The following is a 21483-nucleotide window of genomic DNA, read 5'->3' as shown; positions in this document are numbered from 1 at the left end:
GAGTTGTAAGAAACTAGGATTAGTGTCAGTGCCAGTTGGTGATGTATGCCAGATTAAGAGGCAGTCCAGGATAGAATATTTACCTCATCGAGAAGAGGCGCAAGGAGAATATATTTGAAGTTATTTGGATGCTAAGAGATTAATATGCATACAGGTACAATTTTGTGGCGCATATGAATTTAGTAACTCGGGAACTTTGGTGAAGAAAATCTTTTGAGGAAATACATTACCTAAACGGCTGATTAAAGTTCAAGCTGGAGAGCAGTTCGTAGATGAAGGTGTGATGAGTTATATACATTTTTGTACAGTTTCAGTGCTGCTGATGCAGAATTCCTAAACTATCAAGCCACAATCAAAGTGAGTGGCATTGATTAGTGAAATAAGTGCCAATAACGTGGACTTTCATGGCAATCCCAAATCAATGAAACTTCTCCTGATCTCGAGAAATTTCCACAAAAAATCCAGTGCTGCAGGCATAATGCAGCACTCCTGCATCAGCAAAATTGTCAGCAAACCAATCTACGTACTCATGTACGTGAGTATGCTTGTTTTTGAAAGCTCGATCAGCTATGAATTTTTAATGGCACATTTTTGTGATATAGCTAGCTCAGATCAGAGGTACAAATACACAATTCATTCTGGCATTAGGTAGACTTAGCTAGGTTAGTAACTCGTTGATCACAATCCAGACTTTTGGGAGTTTTATATTATAGATTCTTGTCATTGATGCCATACATAATACACCAACAGTCTTTGTTGGATCAAAACTTTCCTGCACTGAGTTTCCAAGAAAAACTGTTACATTCAGATACTTCAACATTGACACTTGAATCCAAGTTCAACTTGTTTGCTAGCCAAAGTCTGTCTTGATTGCATGTAGTTGCTTGCCTGACCATGTTAAAATCTTAGAAAATGTGCAGCAGCGGCAAGAATCTTGCTTCTTTGTCTGATGTAACTCTCAAGAGTGTAATCTAGTGGCCACTGTACTTTAATTATGATTATATGATTTGACATGTTTATACACTATTCTTCCTAACTAGTTGCCATCACTATTCTTTATTCTTCTGCCACGCAGGAAAATTTGGCAGCACCTGTTCTTTAACCGTGCATTCTTTTGGTGGCCCAAATGAACTTTTCGTCTCGACAATGACAACCTCTCTATTTTACGCAATTCAGTGCTCGCTCAAGAGTTCCACATCTTCCCATCAATTTCTCAAGTTTCGTCGTTCCATGTGGGCTAATAAAATTTGACCATCCACACCTCAAAGCATCGCACGTATATTTTTAAGTGTACACATGGACTTGGATGCGATACATGCGTGTAAAATTTAGAGTTCAATTTGGATGCATGCCATACGTATAAAATTGTCAACAAATTGTATATACTTGCGTGTTCACCCCAATGGCAATATTATCAACAAATATTTGGACCAAAAGCTAAAAGTTCACCCCAGCGGCAATATTATCAACAAATTGTATGTACTTGCGTGATTAGAACAAGTGTGAATTTAATCAATAAGTGAAAAGGGATTGAAGATTTTTGTCAACAGATACAGATCATTACATAATAATTGCTGTTATTAATCACAGGAATATAACCTATATACTAGTATTTAACGAATAAGCATGATATTAGTCTACTTACATATAAATTTGATAGATCTGATTAACAAATTGATCAATTAATTCTCTTCACTTTTTTTTTTTTTTTTGGTACGCCAGAGATCTTGAATCCAAAACTCCCTCCTTACATTACCTCTTCCCCCAACCCCACAAAATTGTATTCTCTGTCATTAATTTTTTTTTTTTTTTTTTTTTTTGAGTTAAGTGATAGAGATTCGGTTTTATAGACTTGGCCCTTATAAGGTTCGTGGAGGTGTGTTGACAAAATCTAAGGTGGCCGGAGAGGAAAAATTCATCAGCTTCACGACTCTCCGATTCTAAGTTTGGGAAAATGAGTTACAGAACGTTGAAAAGTATACTGCTAGTGTTGTATATGGATAGTATTAGGAATCTTCCTAGAAGCAATATAGGTAGAAGTTTCAACTTCAAGAAAAAGGCCAGATCAACACATTATAGACAATTTTCTAATACCTGTTTCCACATCCTGCTATCATATGAGCTTCAAACTCGGATTCTGTGAATAGGAGCTCCTCCTGTCCCAGGTCAACTGACCAAAAGTAGGTAGTATTATAAGAACTTGACAAATTCATTGGCTCATCAAACTTCATTTCTAATCAGCATTCCAAGCTGCCAATTCTTGAAGATCAAAAAAAAATTTTTTTTTTTTGAACAGCTGCCTTGCTTCTTTAGGATCAACGGTACTCGTGATATCGATCGGATTAATGGGAAAAACTGCAAGTCTTGTGGGTTTTCTTCTTCTATTGCTATTGACAGCCAACGTTGCAGCTGGTAGAGTATTACTAGGCCACGACAACCATCTTGAATTGGTTTCAGATGGCGTTGATGACTTCCGTGAAAAGGAGTCATCATCCTTTATAGCTTTCAAAGGGATGGATTCTTCAGAAGGATGTAAGCAACTGTATGGTTTCTTACCATGCTCAAACACTCTTTTGGGGCATCTCTTCCTTATCGTGGTGTATGAATACCTGCTGTTTCGGGGAGAATCATTAGTTGCTTCTGGAGGGGAACGAATTTTCAAAATTCTAGGCCCTGGCATTTTTGGTGCAAGTGCATTTCATGTTCTAGGATCTCTTCCAGAAGCTCTCATCCTTCTTGGTAAGCAGACCCTTAACCATCTGAGTTCTCGACCAAAATATTCTAGATGAAAGGAGCTAAGCTCCCCTTTGATTTGTCCTGGTTTCTTTTCATGACTGTTTTTATCAGCATCTGGACTGTTGAACAGCAGAGAAACTGCCCAAGAATATGTCCTAACTGGAGCAGGGCTGCTGGCTGGATCAACAATTTTGCTGCTTACAATAGTTTGGGGAACTTGTGTCATCGTTGCCAGTCAAGAATTCCCCAATGGCAAGAAACGTACTTCTTTGGCAAGTTCCAGTACCGACAATCGAAGCCAATTCAAGAGATTATTTTCCCGATCGAAGGGTTTGTTCCTAATTTCATTTTCCACTTGAATAGCTTCTGAGTGCCTTTAACATCTACCTTAAGTAGTGCCATATACTTAGATTAGCATAAATTGTTGCTGTCGCAGGTTATGGATTGACAATGGATACAAGGACATCGCACACAGCAAGAATTATGGTTCTCTCAGTGATACCCTTTATTACCATCCAAGTTCCAGTAGTCTTTGGTCTATCTTCTTCGGGGGAACTAGCTTTCATCATTATCTCCCTGCTTATTTCTGTCACATCCTTGCTCGTATACTTCTTCTATCAGGTAATTCATTTGAAGCAGAGATTATTGTTTTTTCCCCCATTTCACTATGCACATTTCTCCAATCTATTTAGTGCTTAATTTTTGCTACATTATGATTGTGATTAGTTTTCTTCCACAATGTTGTCAACTTTTTTGTGGTGATCTTGACTTGGGAATGCTACGCAGATCTTTCAGCCATGGATCCAAAGAAGACGATTAGAATACATAAAACATGAACATTTGGTGGTTGACATCCTGAACCATGTGCAGAATCATGAAATAGGCGCGGTACTTACCCCTAAAGGGGCACCTAATGTAACAGCGATTAGAAGGTGTGATGTCAAATTCAGATGGAAACTGAAATTTCCATCTATTTTGGTTGAAGAAACATTAAAATACTCGTACTGCTCTGCTGCAGGCTATTTCGAAATACGGATCATGATGGGGACAACTTCATCTCTGTTACTGAGCTACAAGAATTGCTCAAGGAAATCAAATTTAGGAATGTAGAGCTGGACAAGAATGAAGCAACGGCAGAGATGTTGAGGGATTTTGACTTGGACGCTGATGAGAAAATTAGCATTGATGAATTTGTCAGTGGCGTTACAAAATGGGTTGATGACACAAAACAAGCATTGGGTAAACGATATCTCTCCAAAAAGTCACTGAAACACTTGTACGAGGTACCATCTTTTGCTACCTGGTTCAAAATATTTCTCATTGCCTCCATAAAAACAAGATTTAAGTTCATCGAGAGTCTAGCTAAACCAGATTAATTTGCTAGATCACAGAGATATTCATGAAGGAGTTTTCACTAACTACTTGATTCATCCTCGTTCATGTTCAATACTTATGCTACATAACAGGTCCTCCAACCTTGGATTCAAAAGAAAAGGGAAGAACGCGAAATAATGAAGCATATAGTATCAGAAATTCTGGAACACGTTCAGAGCTCTGCACTAGGAACCCTTTTGACAGAAGATGGAGAACCAGATATAATTGCTATAAAAAGGTCAATTAGTTTCAGATTATACAATTCATTAAGCATTCATTTCACCCCGACCCTTTTTGCTGCAGGCAGTCGCTTCCGTAGGAAATAAGTCTGGAATTATAGGTGCTGATGAAACACTTGTGCATTGTTCCCCTTTGTTTTGTATTCCAGGTTGTTTGACAGCATTGATGAGGACAAGGATAATCACATATCATTTTCCGAGTTGAAAACACTGTTGACAGAGATCAAATTTGGTCCTACATCTCTAAGCGTGGATGACGCAGTGGCCAAGATGATGGAAGAACTCGATACAGATGGTGATCGTATGCTTAATGAGGAAGAATTTGCTACAGGATTGTCAAAATGGCTGCAAAAGAATGACAATGCATCTACCAACTCAAAAGAAAGCGAGGATGAAATTTTTCAAGTATGTGGGGGCTCTGATCTTTGAATTGATCACATTTGCTTTAACGTTGACCAAACAAACATAATGGAAAGTTGGAATCAGCCAAGTTTTAGCAAAGTAAAAGGGGACTTTTTAGCTGCTTCGGTTGTGTATATAATTTTGGCTTGGCTGGTAATAAATGGCAAACTGTCTATAAAATTGTGCAGAAATCATGGGAGCAGACGGACCAACTGTTGGAGGTGGAGAGCATTAACAAATCTCTACTTGCATGGACCAAGGCCATATTTCTTTTGGTGCTTGGCACAGGCATGCTGGGAATTCTAGCTGAACCTCTCATAGAAAGTGTTCAGAATTTTTCGGAAGCCGCAAATATGCCATCATTTTTCATCTCTTTTATCTTAGTCCCACTGGCTACTAATGCTAGGGTAGCAATTTCAGCAATCAGCGAGGCACGCAGAAAGAAACCAAGAACCACTTCTTTGACATTTTCAGAGGTTTGTTAATCCCCTTCCGACGCTTGATTAAAGCTAAACTTCACACTAAACACCACATAAGGAGCTGATCGACGAGGCATTGGTCTAGTGACCGAGGTTAAAAATTGACATTACGACGTTTTTAAATACATAATGCAATCAGAACTAATAAAAATAAATGAACATGAATTATGTCATGCTAATTCCAAGTCCATTATAGTTTTGTCAACGTAGCAAAAAAAAGAAAGAAAATTACATTCAAGTGATGAGTTATCCACTTACCTACGAGAGATTGACATTTTTAAAGGTTTAATAATTAATGCAGATTTATGGCGGAGTTTTCATGAACAACATGCTGGGCTTTTCTGTTCTGCTTTCCCTAATATATTTCCGAGGCCTGACATGGATTTTCTCAGCTGAAGTACTGATAGTTCTGATAGTCTCGGCTATCATGGGCTTGCTTGGAAGTTTCCGCTCCATCATCCCAGTCTGGACCTCACTCGTGGCTTATTTCCTGTATCCATTATCTTTGGTCCTGGTTTATCTGCTTCACGCATAATATTTGCCGGTCGTCCTCCTAAAATATTCCCATTCCCCTTCCCATCGAACCACACTTGATTTTGACCTTGGAGACAGATGAATGTTCACACGTGATAGAGGAAGTATAACTTAGCCTTTAAAATAATCGATTTTTGTAGAATGTATAAAGATTATCAATTTTATGCAGAATCCACAATTTAACATGCATTTTATTTATACATAGCAAATTTCTAAGTTCCAGGCAGAGCGTTTTCGATACAATGAGCGATGTGAAATGTCAAATAATAAGTATAAAAAATTATAAGTACTTTTTTAAAGATAAGATCGGCCTTGTTTGGATTGCTGTTTTTCGTCGAAAAATTACGTCGTTTTCCGTAATCACATTTCCCTATTATTATTTTTTTCTCACATACATCAAATCGCTACAATAATCACATTTCCTTATTATCTTTTTTTCTCACAACCATCAGTATCCCTTAACAGTGGCGAGTTAGGCACGTGACGAGAGTAATGGTCAATTTTCTGACCATTATCGTAGTAGGATTCTTCTTATAATTATTTTCTATTCAATTTGTTGAAAATAAATTTGATAAAGCAAAGCCCATCAATCCACACATTATTCAATATTCACTGAATTAACCAATTCGTCCGTGGAATGCGGACCAAGAAGCCGAAATTTGTAATCTGTGACCGCGATAAAGTCTTGAGCTATACCCCCACTGCCATTGGAGCTAACAGCCTGAAACCTTTGGGCTCTTGACCCACAAAGCAACCAACAAAATTTGCTTTTTCGTCAATTCAAAGAACGGGAGGAGGGAACTAAAAGAGTTGTTTGTAAGTGGAAAAATTGGAAAAAAAAAAAAAAAGGCTGCATCTGTTTTGTTTTGGCTTTTCAGCTTTTTAAGATTCTTGCCTTTTAACCGTACTAGCAGGCACGAGCGGCATCCTCTCGTGACTCGTCTCCATCAATCATCACCACCGAGTACTCTCTCTCTACCCACCAAAGGCAAAATCAGCCATATGGTCAATGAGTGGATTATTAGGAAAAGGACTTGGTAGCATGTTTTGGTGACCTAATCAACTGATGCGACCTTAGACCAACCGATGCGTGTTTTAGAACATAGGAAATATCGCAAAATCAAAAGTTAGTGTTAGTTTTACGTCCCCTTAAGCCTTTGACCAAATTGCTAAATAGTTCCCACTCTTTTGGTTGTTTCATTTTACCATGGTGAATATTTATTGTTTTAATTCATTCAAGATCCATATTTATGCTAAGAAAGTATTAAATTTCGACGTCCTATACATTTGACCCAAAAACTAGAAAATCATAACCTGAAAGTTCATGTAATATTTAGTGTGCTTGACTTAGGATGCGTTTGATGAAATTGAAATTTAAAATCTGAATCTATTAAGTTATTGAATTGATAAGTATTAAATTATATGCATTTGAGTGTATATCACTTTTAGCAACAAGTGAATAATGGCTTATCAATGATTTTTTGGAGCAAATTTTGTCTAGAAAATTCAGTGCATCTAAACATATTAAGTTTTGAATTCATTAAATTTAAGTGCTGAATTGAATTAAAGGATGTGCTTCTTATGTTACATTGCATTATTAGTGTTTACTGGATCGATGGACATTTTAAAACTGCCCTTTCAAGAATGTCCAACTGTTGGCCCCATTTTTGGAATTTTCATCAAATTTTGAATGGAGTTTGAGACGCAAGTCTTTTTTTCATGCATCCAAAAAGGAAATTTGTAAATAAATAGTTTATTCTTTAGACAGCGATAACATGATTTTGTGTCAAACACTTTTGTATAGAATTTTTTGAGCCTTTACTTTTGCCACTTAATACAAATATCTAACGTTGCAGAAAAAAAAAACAAACATGATTTTGCCGACAGATAAATGGATCAATTAAGTATTTGACGCGCTTTATACCGGGCCATGCATCGCAACTAACAACTAACGAAAAGCATAAACTTTACCGGGCCATGCATCCCAACTAACAACTAACGAAAAGGATAAACTTTGCGCCGTCCTGGCGCCAAGAGTGGGCATCCCAATCGCGGGTGGTGGTCCAACGCTTCAAGGCTCCCATGGGCCCCAAGCCCTTAAGCCGTGTTCATCATCGCGGTTCCTCTCCTCAGCACTACACTTTTACGAGCACGCGACCTCACGGGAAAACTTAAAAGGACGGGGGAAGATTTCATCAATCTATCATTCTATTGAGAAAAGAACTGCTGGCTTCCTCATCATGCTCCACATGGCAAAGGATCAGTCATCCCCAGTTGAACTTTGTTTCTTTTTCTTTTTTTTTTTTTTTTTGTTGTCAATCCAGGGAGTATCCCAGCGTTGTCAGACTAATTTTTGTCAATCCAGGGACTTTTGTTTCATTCAGTCGAGTTATTTGTACAAATATTTAATGAGTAAATTTTATACAGATTGTCAGTCAGTGTATGCATTATTACGGATGATACATGAGCAAATTTTGAATTTCAAATTTAAATTTTGCACATGTATCATATATTTAATGATAATAATATATACATCGATAATATATATTCATATTTAATACTATAAAAATATTACTATCATTTTGGTGTAAAGATAAATTTTATTAACTCATTTAACAAAATTACGATTATCATCTTATTATTAAAATTGTACGTAGAAAATTATACTGAGAATCACAACAAATGAATTGAATTGCATGAAATCATAATAACAAATGACTGCGATTCCTCTGGGGAGTTGTCACAACGCGGCGCGGAAAGGAAAATATCGGATCGCCACCTCATAAAAGGACAACCACGGAAGCCTTGCTTTTCAAAAGAATCTTTTTTTGTTATTATCTATATAATTGTTTTTCTAGTTATACATTTGAGAACAAACATGCCCTTAGTAATCTATAACTGACGTTTTTCATCATTTGCTCAAATTGGATGACAATTAAAATCATTTATTTATGAATAAGCAAAATAACAATTCACGTCATTATTGACTTTCCTGTCTCTGTCACCGTTCTTTTCTTCTTCTTCTTCTTCTTCTTCTTTTTTCTATGGGAGCAAGAGACTTCCTTGTTTGATCTTTTCTATGGACGGTAACTTTCCAGTATGATTCAAAGAAGGTGCTTATTAGTTGACTTTTGTTCTTCTTCTTTTTCCCTGCTGCTGATAGGAGGTGGAGGAGACCATCAACGAAATATTTAATTCATTTCACACACTATGAATAATATGCTTGTTTTATCTCTCTGCAAAAAAAAAAATTTTAAAAATTAATTTTAACATTAATGTAAAGTTTTCTTTTTTTTTTTTTGCATCTTCTTCAAATTTTGCCTAACAAATGTTACATACAACTCTTAAGAATCCCATCAAGAGAACCATATAATAATAGAATTAATTTTCAATACACTGACAGCGTATATATTTTCAATGCATGATATATAATGCGAATTTGAATTTGAAACTCAAATTTTACATATGTATCATATATCTAACCGTGATAATATATGACAAGAATCGTGATAATGTATGTATCGTCAGTCTACACTATAAGATTTACTCGTAATAATAATACTTAAACAAATAGGCTGAATTGTCTACTTGAGGATACTCAGTGGACAAATATGGAGAGATACATATAAAATTGCACAAGTTGAATATGCTAGGAAAGTAATTAACATTCCTACCCCCACTGCTCTCTCTTTAATTAAACCTGATAATGCCAATCGTCTTCCCCAGGAGTCAGTCCAACGTCCACGTAAACTCCTCGCTTCCCAACACGGATCTCACACACATTTCACACACTAAATAATAGTAATGCACACTCACACTTTCCGACACATACATTCACAAAATTACACACCACCATATATAGATAGATAGGGATAGATATATCTAACATTTTTATATGTAGGAGTAATAATAATATTTATTTATGTGTATATAATATATAGTCAAAAGACATCAGGGGCTTCGTTCTCCCTTAAACCATGGCTCGAAAACACAGGCCTTCAATTTCTCTCACGCTTTTCATCTGCCTGATACTCTGCGGTATAGCGTGCGGTCGTTTCATCGGTGACGACGGTTCAGATCTCGTGTTGGATGGGGTCCACAGTCAGCAGGAGCAGCAGCGGTTTTCGCCGGTTATCCGGATGTTTTCAGCTGCGGAGGAGACGTGTGAGCAGACCTACGGATTCATGCCGTGCACCACCACTGTACTTGGAAACCTCTTCTTAATTGTGATCTACGGCTATCTCATGTTTCTCGCGGCAACTTTTCTTTCCAGCGGGAGTGAGCTTCTGCTGGAAATACTCGGTCCTGGTCTTATCGGCGGACTCTTTCTTCCTATTCTTGGTGCTCTTCCTGATGCTATGCTCATTCTCGGTAACAATTCTTACTGTGTTTCTTTTCGTCACTTTTTTTTTAAAAAAATTTATTGCGAAAATCACAACTTTTGTTTATTTATTTATTTATTCCGTTCCTTTTATTGACTTGCTACTTTTTTTATGTTGGTGATCTGGAGTTCTTTATACTTTGTAATTTTTGGGAAATGATTTGGTGTTTATTTGCTTTGAGAAGTGTGGAAGGATAAAGGATAGTTCAAGGATTCAAAGTTATATCGTGGGTCTAAAAGCTGGTTATCGAGTTGCTTGTCACTCTATGAGGGAAAGTTTGTTTGTATTTAAAAAAAAAAAATTTTTTTAGGAGCGTGGTGGTGGAAAATACTGAATTCTGATCCTCGTTTGTTCCCCCCCCCCCTGTTTTGTGTTTTTATTTTTAATTATGATGACTTGGGTGCTAACTGCTGGTTTGATTGAGAGTCAAAAGGAATAAAGGATAAAACTTGCTTTGGAGATGTGAAATCTTGACAAAGTTTAAGCATTGTATTCATGTTATACTACAATAACATGATCTGAACTGAATGTTTGGCAGACCACATGCAGCAGTTGCTTTTGGTTATGTAAATGACTCGAATGTTTGGCAGCCGTTAACTTGTGAGATGTGAAACTTAGATTTCAGGTTGAAGGAAGTTCTGAAGTGAATTCTTTAGATGCACTCATTAATAAATGGAGGTTTCTCTTTCTTATTGAAATTGCATCTTGGATATTGGTGCAAAACATTTGCAAAGTTGAAGGATAGTTTGAAAAATCTGATAAGCGTGTAAACAGAGGTAATCATGATGAAGTGGATAAGAACTTAATTGCCATGGTTATTTTTTGATTACAAGGGTTGTTGCGCTTCTTACCTCAACTGTCTCAAGTAATCACTGAACATTGTTTTCTCTTGGTGTCTTTAACTAATGAAAAGTCCTTCATGTTATGTTTTGAGCTTTCAGGTCTTCCACCAATAAGTGCTGCATAAGTATTTGTGATCTCTACAGCACCTTTTCCTTGTCAATTATTGTGACACTATTCATGTCTTCCAAAAGCCATTATTAATTCATACCTGTATTGATTTATACTTTTTTCTTGTCAATCTCCTTTTGTCTTTTTTTTTTTTTTTTTTTTTGCCTTTTTAAGTATCTGGGCTATCTGGAAGCGCTGAAACTGCTCAAAGCCAGGTCTCAGTTGGAATAGGCTTGCTAGCTGGCTCAACAGTCATGCTTCTCACGGTTATATGGGGTGCGTGTGTTACTGTAGGCAAGTGTGACATAGAGAACCATGTTGCCAAAGATTTACAGGATACAAAAGGATTCAGCTTGACTGGTATGTCTCTTGGGCTCTCATGCTTTCCTTCTACTGGCATGTTAAGGAAGGCTTCCTACTTACTTTTGAAGAATGCTATGTTGTATTTATTTTCTTGATAAGTAAATTAGACTAAGTTACTGAATCGCAGGCAATGCATGCAGAAGTTTGTAATGCTAAGCTAGAATCTGCACTCATTCAAGATTGTTAATTTGATTAGCATTTTGCTGCGCCAGATTACACCCCCCCTCCCGGGGGGGGGGGGTGTTTACACATTTGTAACTATAAAGCTGCTTGTCTCAGTGTGTGAGTGAGATCGAGAGAGAGTCCATTTGTGCATGTCCATTCCAATGAGCCTGTGGAGGGATTCATGTTTGCTTGAGCCATTCATTAGCTGCTCTAAATGTTATGTACATTGAACTTTTTCCATAAAGTGGAGGAAGAGTTGGTGTCGAAATAGGAGTTTCTTTTTTCTTGTGGATTGCCTTATTGGGCGTGTTTAACATCAAATGTAGCAAATTATGTTGAAGTGAGGTTTGGAAGATGATATGTTGTTTTCTGTTTTTGGCTTATTTTAACTACATTTGATTTTGCTGTATTTTGGAAATTTGAACTCATATGTGAAAACAGAAATGTAGTTAAGGTCTATAAGGAGTATGTTTTCAATAGTTTTCCTGACTCTTTAGGCTTGCTATAATGCGACTTTTTGTCAAAATTAGCAGCTGTTATGCTCCTCTAGTATCATTTCATCAGCTTTGATGTGGCTTCAGAAGTAATCCTCCCAAATAGGTCATTGAGTGTGAGATGGTGCTGTATTTGATTTTCTTTGAATTTATTTATACATGCAGGCTCTGGTGTCAGTACTGATATCTGGACATGCTATGCTGCAATCATCATGGCTGTTTCTGTGCTCCCATTTTTAGTAGTCCAACTACCTCAAATGCTCAAGTCAAATTCTGGAAGACACTTAGCGGTCTTGATTGCTCTTATTGTCTCCGTTGCACTTCTGATTTCCTATTGCCTATATCAGGTAGTTTTCTTCTTCCTATTTTCTATGGCAGGAGAGGGTTGGGGTATGACTGCATGCTAGCAGTTCTCCTCTACATCCTTGCTTGGTCAAGAAAGATAGTGCATCTTTGTGTGTACTTGAGAGTGCAAAAATCTTGAACTTTTGTGCAAACTTTACACTTTGAATTGTCTTATGATGCAAAAAAACTTAATTGTCACCCTTGTCATGAATGCATTCGATGGTCACCCTTGTTGTGAGTGCATAGTAATTAATACTCTGGATTGGGTGCAAAGCAAGCTTAACATGCCTAAGACCACAGTGCATATTAGCAGCTTCTTGTCTCTATACAGTAGGCTTTCCCAACATACTGATTTCTTTTAGGATGCTATGCTATTGGAGACTTGGTATATCCTAACGCTACGCAATGAAATTGTATGTTAGGAGCAATTTGTGTCTTGAATTTAATAATTCTGCAGTAGTGCATCAGTATGATAGTTGTAGCCAAGATATCGTCTGTTCTCGGGTGATTTATATTTATATATTATTCGAGAGAAGTGTAAATAAGTCATTGTTACATACATACATACATATATGGTGTGAAAGCATTCAAGGGTGTTTATTTTATTAAAAAAAAAGGAAAATTTAATGAAAATGCGTCAGTAGAAGTTAAGGTAAAATCATATTTGAAAAGCGAAGAAAGATATTTTAAATGAAATTGTAGCTTACAAATGCTAGTATCAGCCCCTTTTTATTTTAACTTGAAACATTACTGGAAGGTAGGAATCTCTGACTCTTTGGAGAGCAGTACTCAATTGCTTTTGCTGCATGTTTAATGACACTTGAGATAGTCTTCATCATTGCTGCTTCAGTCTGTCTGTCTCTTTGTCTCTCTGTCTCTCTCTCTCTCCACTTTGAAATGATGTCTTTATCTTGAATACCTGATTCTATTTCCTTTTTCCTCAAACGGAGCTTTGCAGGTGTTTCAGCCTTGGATACAGAGGAGACGGCTAGCATTCACAAAGCATAAGCGTGTGATTTCAGGCATTCTGAACCATTTGAAAATGCGAGCCTTAGGGAGGCTTTGTAATGATGACGGGACAATTAATATGGAGGTCTTAGAAAAGTATGTGATGCTTCTGCTGCAGCTGATTTTTAGTTATTCAGCATTCTGTACACCTTTCAATGGCTAAACATCTTTGATTCATTGTCCATTTTCTTTCTGGCTTGATTTATGAACCAGGCTTTTTAACACAATTGATGAGGATAAAGATGGATACCTCTCTTCTTCTGAATTAAGAGCACTGGTCATAGGAATCCGCTTTGAAGAGATAAATCTGGATGAGAATGATGCCGTAGAGAAGGTGATGAAGGATTTTGACACGTCTCGAGATTCTCTAATTAGTTTCGATGAATTTTCTTATGGTATTTCAAGATGGCTTGATGAAGCCAAGGGTTCCAGAGCTTCTCAGGCTGGTCCTGGTACAATGAAGTATTTGGAAGATTTTCATGAGGTATGTGCTTTTTCCGGCTTTGACCAGGGAGCTTGATCTCCAAAATGATTATGACACTATTGAGACATTTTTGCAGCAAACAAAGAGAGAACATTACTTTTTAGGGGAGCAGAGTGATGAAATTGTTGAGGGTGTTGACAACCCCCGGTGGACCACAATTAAGGCTGTATTACTGTTGTTATTGGGGACTGTTATTGCCGCTGTATTTGCGGATCCCTTGGTTGACGCTGTTGATAATTTTTCAAGTGCTACAAGTATTCCTTCTTTTTTCATCTCATTCATTGCACTGCCACTGGCAACCAACTCTAGTGAGGCAGTATCAGCAATTATATTTGCCACCCGCAAGAAGCTAAGATCTGCTTCTTTGACATTTTCAGAGGTCTGATTTTCCATTTGTTGTTTCTTATTTTGATATTTTACAACTTTTGTCCTATATGAAGGTGCATTCTTACGTCCCTCCCCGACCTACCCCTCTTCCTCCCCCATAAAAGAAGAAGAGCAATTAATTGCAGATGTTTCCTAGCATACCCATAACATGCTCTGGGCAATTACAAGGTTAAAAACTGAGGTGCTGGAAAAGGGATTGATTAATGGGATGGGGGCGGGGCTCCTTGCCAGCTTGTGTCTGGTTTATGGTTTTGTTTTCGAAGTGGCTCAATCAGTATGGACATTCTCTACAATTTTTTAGAAAAGAGTGCTTTCTATTAAATTCTAATGATTAAGGATAGTCCTGTCTATTCTCGCACCAGGCTTCAGACATTATGAGGCTATGAATGCTAGATACAGGCAGCCATTGCAAGCAGATAGTTTATATTGCATCAAATGCATGGCCATCCCTACTGATAGTGTATTCCTTCAAGCTTCAAGCTTTTCTTCTTGATTTTTCTGTTTTTGGTGAGAGGGGGGGGGGGGGTCTCCAAAAGGTGAAAAGAGGGTTCAATATTGGAACAAATGCTCACCAACCTCACAACAGTCACCTCTTTCTTCTTCTTCCCCCTCCTTTCCTTTATTATTTATTTATTTATTTATTTGTTTTTGAATCCCAAGCACGCAACTGTTGCTGTCTTGCTGAAAAGTTGCGTGCTGTCTTGCTGAAAAACTTTTCATGGTATTTTTGATACTTACAAGTCTATTACTGGTAGATCAATCCCAAGTCTATTCTTGATACTTTTGTGGGTGCTGAAGTTGACTTCGTTGATCTTTCTTGGTTTTTTTTTATCTTATTCCCTTCTTTGTGACCTGTCTCTGGTATTTCATTTTCCTTTTGGTAGCACGCCCCTACAAAAGTTGTCCAAATATCTTCTGACCGAAATTCGGCTTTATGTGCAGCTCTTTTATTTCAGATCCTACTTGATAATTCTGATCTCAAACTTATTCTGTCCTTGCAGTTGTATGGAGCTGTGACTATGAACAACGTGTTGTGTCTATCAGTCTTTTTGGCCCTTGTATACGCTAGAGGCCTGACGTGGGACTTCTCATCTGAAGTGTTGGTTATCTTGATCGTTTGCATCGTCATGGGAATCTTCGGCAGTCTTCGCACTACATTTCCTCTTTGGACCAGTCTGATAGCTTTCCTGCTGTACCCATTTTCCCTGGCACTTGTTTACGTTCTTGACTATGTTTTCGGTTGGTCATAGATTGTCGGGCTGGTACCCTCGTTTGGCTCTTAAATTGACGAGAAGTCTGGGTTTAAATATTGTACTACCTGAGTGACTTTTTTTGGATCCTGATCACAAACACACACACCGGGAATTAATATGATGATGTAGGAATGTCTTTTTTACTCTCTATATGAACAGCTGTACCGGCATTGCCTCCTCCCCTCTTTGTATTTGGATTGCCTACTTTTTATTGGCATTTTTCGGTCGTGTAGACTGAGTTTTGACCTTTTGTATTAAAGTTGTAAGATATTTTGAGGTATCGCTCTTGGTTTTGCCTTCCAAGTATTTCAACATATTCTAAGCTGAAAAAGTCGATTTGGAGAAGTAGTAGTATAATGTGCTTTTAGGATGTTTTTAAACGTCTTTACCATATTCCTACTATTGTAAACTATTATAATTTATAGTACAGAGAACGCTAAACCTTTGGTTTAATGTAATTATAAACACTAGCTAGAGTCAAAGCACTGCAATCTGAGAAGAGTAAAAACACAATGATTATGAGAATGAGTAGTAACTTACAGGCTCAATGTTTTCATATGACCTCAAATATATCCTCGACACTTTCTACTACAACCTAATTGGATAATTTTGGCCTTGGGGAGGTCGGAAGAAGGGATGGGGGGCGGGGGAAGAAGTTGATTAAAAGCTTTCTGTAGAACAGTAGAAGGCATGATACTCTCTTTTTCTCCTATTTAAAATTACTTTCATCTGTTTTCACTTCATTGGAGGAGCTGGTGGGATAAAACTACTTGGAAGCCATCCAAACTTCCACCCCACCAAAAGCCCCCCCAAAAAAGATCCAAGTCAGCAGAACCACCAAACTTCCATTGCGTAGAAATTAAAAACTCGAGATGTGGAACCACATGCAAAACTATCTTCATTCTTTTGTCTATCAACGTGCCTTAAACATATGGAAGTCGAATTACTACTTGGAAGAGTAGATTTCTTCTGTACCAGGTGATCCATCAACAAGGCACTAACAATCGCTGCAAGAAATGAATAGCCATATCAAAGAGCAGAGCAGGGCAAAATGGCCTACAGTTGCGATTCAGCAAAAAACCAGGGATGGCATCTATAGCCTCAAACTAAGATCAACATTTTCTCCTACTTCACCATTGCAGTTGTCTGCTGGGGCTGCCACCTGGCCAACCTGCTTCTTAGCTGCAGGGAAGAAGCTAAAGAAAGGCGGCCGCATTGATTTGCTCGACCCTTGGCCTTGGATGGTATCGTCACTGCTTCCCTGCAATATATGACGAACGCAAACTATTCAAAGACGATCAACTTGAGACCATAAAAACTGAAGGAGAAACCCAAAAGAAGCCACTAAGTAGTATGATCTAGGTCCTCGGGTTTCTTACTTGGCTTGGCTGAGATCCCAATTCAGATAAGCTCTGGGGCCCTGAATTCGATAAAAAATGCCTGTACTGTGAATTCAAATTTGGGGCAACAGCTGCTGGAGGCGCCAATGTAAGAAAATCTCCATCCAGGCCTCCATTTTGTCTGATGTTCACTTCCTTATGGGTTGTTTCAGCCTGGGTGCTTGATCTTGAAGGGCCTTCTCTGAAACTGATACAAGGATACTGTCAGAATATAGTAGTAACTTTTGACTGACGCAGGAAATATTATGCTAGATCAAGGTAGACCTGGTAACTGGAAATTCTGGTTCAGTAGTGGCGGTGCACCTGTTGCTGCATGAAGCAGGTTCATCTAATCGTGGTATGGGAGCAACGTAGCAAGGAGGATATCTGAAGTGAAAAGCAGGGGCTGGTGGAGTTTCCATAGAGAAGGGATATGGCCTCTTCATGCCAATCATCTACATTAATTACATCATAAAAGGATTACAATCATCTACATATGAAACATAGGACTGAACTAAGAAAAGTAATAGCAAAACAGAAACGCCATAAACCTAGACGGAATGATTCTAATGTGCAAACAGGAGGAACATTACATTCAGTTACTCAATTTGGCAAAAGAGGAAAACTTTACTCAATTTGTTCACACATCACAGGTGCAATCAACACTAAAATACAGAATTTCAGTAGCAAAACAAACTAAAAATCTAGAACAACTAAGAAAGCTGTCCTGGGAATCTCATTACTAGATGTTGACATATTCCGCTTGATTTCAAAAACCCAAAGAATCTATTTTCAACAGTTCATTGAATAAAGGAAAGAAAACTATTACCTTCTCTTCATCTGGCCACAAAGGTGTGTAGTTGCTCGCACAAAAATTTTGGTTTGAAGGGGGCTCCATCTGGAAATTCAGTATAGGTGATGATGAAATCGCTGATGAGATATTCACCTGCAATTACCAACAAATCATTTTCCTAAATGATCCCTCCAAAGACAAATACAACAGCTGATTACTAACGCAGATGTCAAAAAAAACAACAAAGAGCTTCACCAACCATCGATGAAGAAGATGGTGGCTGAAATTGTTGTGATCTTTGCAACACATTTGGGAGGGACAAAAAGGGAGTGGGATTGCTGGAATCAAAAGGCAAATTCGCATTGGACCGGTACACGAATCCAAGATGATCCAACCTCTGACTCTCCCCATCAGTACTAAATTCACCGTTCCACACTTTAGGCAGAGCAGGGACAGCGGACCATCCTATCTCACCTCCTCCTTCAACGTTGAACGGTTTCGGCAGTGGAACAGAGTTTGTATGCATAATATCAACACTCGGGATTGATGGGGTTGGCCTAAACAAAGAATTCGGCGAAGGAAGATCACTGGGTGATGGCGGTGGCAAAGGCACCGAATGACAAGAAGAAATACTAGGCCTAAATGCGGGGCATTGAGCAGCTAAACATGGAGAAGAATTACTAGGCGATATAATCTGATTAGGTGGCAATACATTGGCAGCTTGTAAAACTGCCCCTTTTTTCTGCTGTTCCTCCAATCTAATCTTCTCGAGCTGGGCAACACCTAACCCTCTTTGTGGGACTTTCTTCTGTTTCATCTTCTTCTGAGATCTACCGCTAGTACCACCACCACCACCAATATTACCACTGCCACTTGCCCCACCACCACTACTACTATTGCTATACTTTTGGCCATGGTCTTCTTGAGCCATGGTTGTGGTCAGCCATACAAAAGATCATTTCAGAGTCATTGATAGTAGTAGTACTGAGCAAATTTTAAAGAGAACCCACAAAATAAAAAAAGAAAAAAAAACCCATCCCCTTTTATACATAGACCATCCAATCCCCATTTGGCATATAAATCAACGCCCCATATTCTTGAGATACACAGAATCTTAGAAAGAAAAAAGAGAGAGAGAGAGAGAGCAGAGAAAATGGAAAATCTTGACAAATTAAAACAAACCCACAAACAGTGAGAAGAACCAAGAAAGAAACAAAATCTGCATAAATAGATTGCATATAATCTCGCAGGTCATGGAGTTATGACCGGCTACTTATATGGAAACAAGAACTTCCCCAAAATTCAGCAAAGATCACAACTTTTTTGAAAAAAAAAAAATGAAATGTTTTTCTATTTACTTACAGCACATCTTCCCTTTATGTGCGTAGACAGAGAGAGAAAAAGGCTTTTTGAGAACGGAGAGAATCTGAAAGCTTCGGATTTTTCTCAAAACCCAGTTGGTAGTGTCTGAGAGACAGATCTCAAAGACAATTTAGCTAAATATGTTTCTGGGATTTTTAACAAAAAGTCGAGTACTACTGGGACTACAACTGCTACTACTACAACAACAACAAAAGAACCCATATTTGTCGATATTTTCTTTTGCTCGTTTCACAGAGGAGAAAATAATAATAATGCCAAATCTAATGCATGGTCTCTTTTCACATTCTTAGTCTAATTAGTCGCCCAAATCCTCGCTCCACTCCTCCTTTTGTTCCTAGACCGACTCTCAAGAAGGTACTTTCTCTGAGCTATAGATACCACACCACTGCAGCAGCCACTTAATTGTGCTCGCTGGATCTTCCTATCTTAAGACTTTCCTTCCAATTTGTAATTCTTCCACATTCCTTTACCCTTTGTTTTTTTTTTTTTTAAATTTACTTTCCATCCTACACGTCAAAATGTGGGTCCATATTCGAGTGGGTAATCATATATATATATACACACACACTATTATAAATCTAAAATCTATGCATGCAGTGCAATTCACCAACAAGAGAAAACTTATTATGTTCATAATTACAAAATCTCTAGTATTTACAAGATTTAATTCCCCCCCCCCCCCGGGGGCAAGTATCTAGATAGGTTGAGTTCTGAAGCCATAATTCTTTAATTAAAGCTAGAATTAAGAAATAATCGTCCGGCTGTAAATTTATTTTACATGGTACAAATTTTTTGGTAAGTTGGAACATTTTTGCTGTCATCAATAGTCGGAATAAATATTAATTGATTTTCTTTCTTAGAATGCTTTGAATCAACAGTTGGCATGTCGCAAATTTACTGGAATTGATTAAAAGTTTTCAAGTCTTTCTAGAAAAGAGGTTGGATTTTCCGGAAATCATATAGCCATTACATCATCGGTGGGGATTGGGGACGAGCGCATTCATTTGTACTTTTCTCCGGCTTTTTTTTTTCTGGTTGATAAGAGTATGATAAGTTTGCTAACATTTCAAAAAAAGGTCGAACTTAAAAGCGACAGCCCAAAAGGAGATTCATGCGATCTCTACGTTGTCCAACGAGATATAGTAGTATTTGATTGTGGTTTATCTAAGTCAAAAAAGGGTTGGATATAATCTAACGCCTTGAGAATGAAAATCTTCTTCTTGATTTTTGCCAGGTTCATACAAAGAAAAAAAAAATCCATTCTCTTTAGAAAAGAATCCAAACTGCTATTTCATACAAATATACACCCCTTGAATTTCTGAATCAGGATTGTGGTTGTGGGATGTGAAAATTTTTGGCCTAGACAAGTCTAAAAAGAAAAGATCGTAGACAAAAGGGCTAATAAGTATAAGAACCTACATTAGCATTTAAACCCGAGTTATCAAATATTTATCCCTGGTCCAATCTATATGTTCCTGCAACAAAATCCTGGTGAGTGACAACAACAACTGGCTTTAGATTCAGCAGTTTTACTTGAGTATTATCAATCTTTTTTTTTTGGAAAAAAAAAAAAAGAAGGAATCATTTCAGAGGTCAAGATAACTGAAAACATCACCAAATCTCCGCTAGCTTTTATGTGCCAATGGATTTGGCTTTCAGAATGGTCCCACCTTAGTCTCAACAAACTGCCTCTAACTTATTGAAAAGAAAAGAAAAGAAAAGAAAACATTTTAATTTGTAGCATCCGGAAGAGGGCCATCCATCGCCACCAGGACAGGACGGTGGAGCCTCCATGACATTGACACCAACTCCATTGTCATTTGTGCATCCAAGATCTTGTTACATGTACAAGATTTAAAGAGCATCTATTTCTGAAGATTCTCTGTCTCTCTCTTTTTTTTTTTTGGCTGTTCTTCATGTTAGTTTTCTTGAACAATTGATTAGAACAGTGGCAAATCTTTAGTGGGATTTTTGCCATTCTCTTATTTTGTTTCCTATACAATTTCTCTTGTTTGGTAGGTTTTGAATACTGCAAAAACTTTTTATGAGGGGATCCAATGATGAGGATGAAATCCCTTCAGGGTTTTTTTTTGAGGAAATTAAGGAGCATGCCTGGTCACAAACTAGTATAATTTGATTGCCATTCCTTTTCTCAGTTAAATAAAAGGCTCTGAGTAAAATCACTTGGAAGAACATGGAAAGAAATATACACGAAAGGGAAAAACCAGATACTCTACTACTAAAACAAAGAGCATGGACCATCATCTATTATGGCTTAGATGCGATTTTAGTAGAAAATCACTTAGATTTGATTTTTTTTTTTAAATTCAAA

The 21483-nt window shown here is 37.7% G+C and overlaps 3 protein-coding genes across 8 annotated transcripts; 2 read left to right on the top strand and 1 right to left on the bottom strand.

Moving 5' to 3' along the window:
- Nucleotides 1-1891: 1891 nt before the first annotated feature.
- LOC113690164 (sodium/calcium exchanger NCL2) lies at nucleotides 1892-5953 on the top strand. Of its 3 annotated transcripts, XM_027207991.2 has the most exons (10): nucleotides 1893-2180; nucleotides 2297-2739; nucleotides 2848-3066; nucleotides 3173-3357; nucleotides 3523-3668; nucleotides 3755-4019; nucleotides 4203-4348; nucleotides 4499-4754; nucleotides 4940-5227; nucleotides 5532-5953. In XM_027207991.2, exons 2-10 carry the CDS (start codon nucleotides 2346-2348, stop codon nucleotides 5763-5765), a joined length of 2133 nt encoding a protein of 710 aa, XP_027063792.1. In that variant the 5' UTR covers nucleotides 1893-2180; nucleotides 2297-2345; the 3' UTR covers nucleotides 5766-5953. The 3 variants fall into 3 exon arrangements, with proteins under 3 accessions (XP_071907362.1, XP_027063792.1, XP_071907361.1); XM_072051261.1 differs by having other exon boundaries at nucleotides 1892-2739; nucleotides 5514-5626; XM_072051260.1 differs by having other exon boundaries at nucleotides 1893-2739.
- A 3524-nt stretch (nucleotides 5954-9477) lies between these two features.
- Nucleotides 9478-15876, top strand: LOC113690256 (sodium/calcium exchanger NCL-like). 2 transcript variants are annotated; one of them, XM_027208094.2, is made up of 7 exons: nucleotides 9483-10135; nucleotides 11272-11457; nucleotides 12285-12466; nucleotides 13423-13568; nucleotides 13686-13956; nucleotides 14033-14335; nucleotides 15345-15876. In XM_027208094.2, the coding sequence occupies exons 1-7, from the start codon at nucleotides 9742-9744 to the stop codon at nucleotides 15591-15593; spliced, it is 1731 nt and encodes a 576-aa protein (XP_027063895.1). In that variant the 5' UTR covers nucleotides 9483-9741; the 3' UTR covers nucleotides 15594-15876. The 2 variants fall into 2 exon arrangements, with proteins under 2 accessions (XP_071907360.1, XP_027063895.1); XM_072051259.1 differs by lacking the exon at nucleotides 14033-14335 and having other exon boundaries at nucleotides 9478-10135.
- A 595-nt stretch (nucleotides 15877-16471) lies between these two features.
- Nucleotides 16472-19591, bottom strand: LOC113689827 (uncharacterized). 3 transcript variants are annotated; one of them, XM_027207619.2, is made up of 5 exons: nucleotides 18028-19591; nucleotides 17805-17921; nucleotides 17261-17430; nucleotides 16976-17177; nucleotides 16472-16857 (listed from the first exon to the last, which is right to left on the bottom strand). In XM_027207619.2, exons 1-5 carry the CDS (start codon nucleotides 18697-18699, stop codon nucleotides 16690-16692), a joined length of 1329 nt encoding a protein of 442 aa, XP_027063420.1. In that variant the 5' UTR covers nucleotides 18700-19591; the 3' UTR covers nucleotides 16472-16689. The 3 variants fall into 3 exon arrangements, with proteins under 3 accessions (XP_027063420.1, XP_027063421.1, XP_027063419.1); XM_027207620.2 differs by having other exon boundaries at nucleotides 16976-17183; nucleotides 17300-17430; XM_027207618.2 differs by having other exon boundaries at nucleotides 16976-17183; nucleotides 18028-19588.
- Nucleotides 19592-21483: the final 1892 nt, after the last annotated feature.

Source organism: Coffea arabica, chromosome 5c (assembly GCF_036785885.1).
Source record: "Coffea arabica cultivar ET-39 chromosome 5c, Coffea Arabica ET-39 HiFi, whole genome shotgun sequence".
NCBI lineage: Eukaryota > Viridiplantae > Streptophyta > Magnoliopsida > Gentianales > Rubiaceae > Coffea > Coffea arabica.
This window is presented reverse-complemented; position numbering and strand designations above follow the sequence as displayed.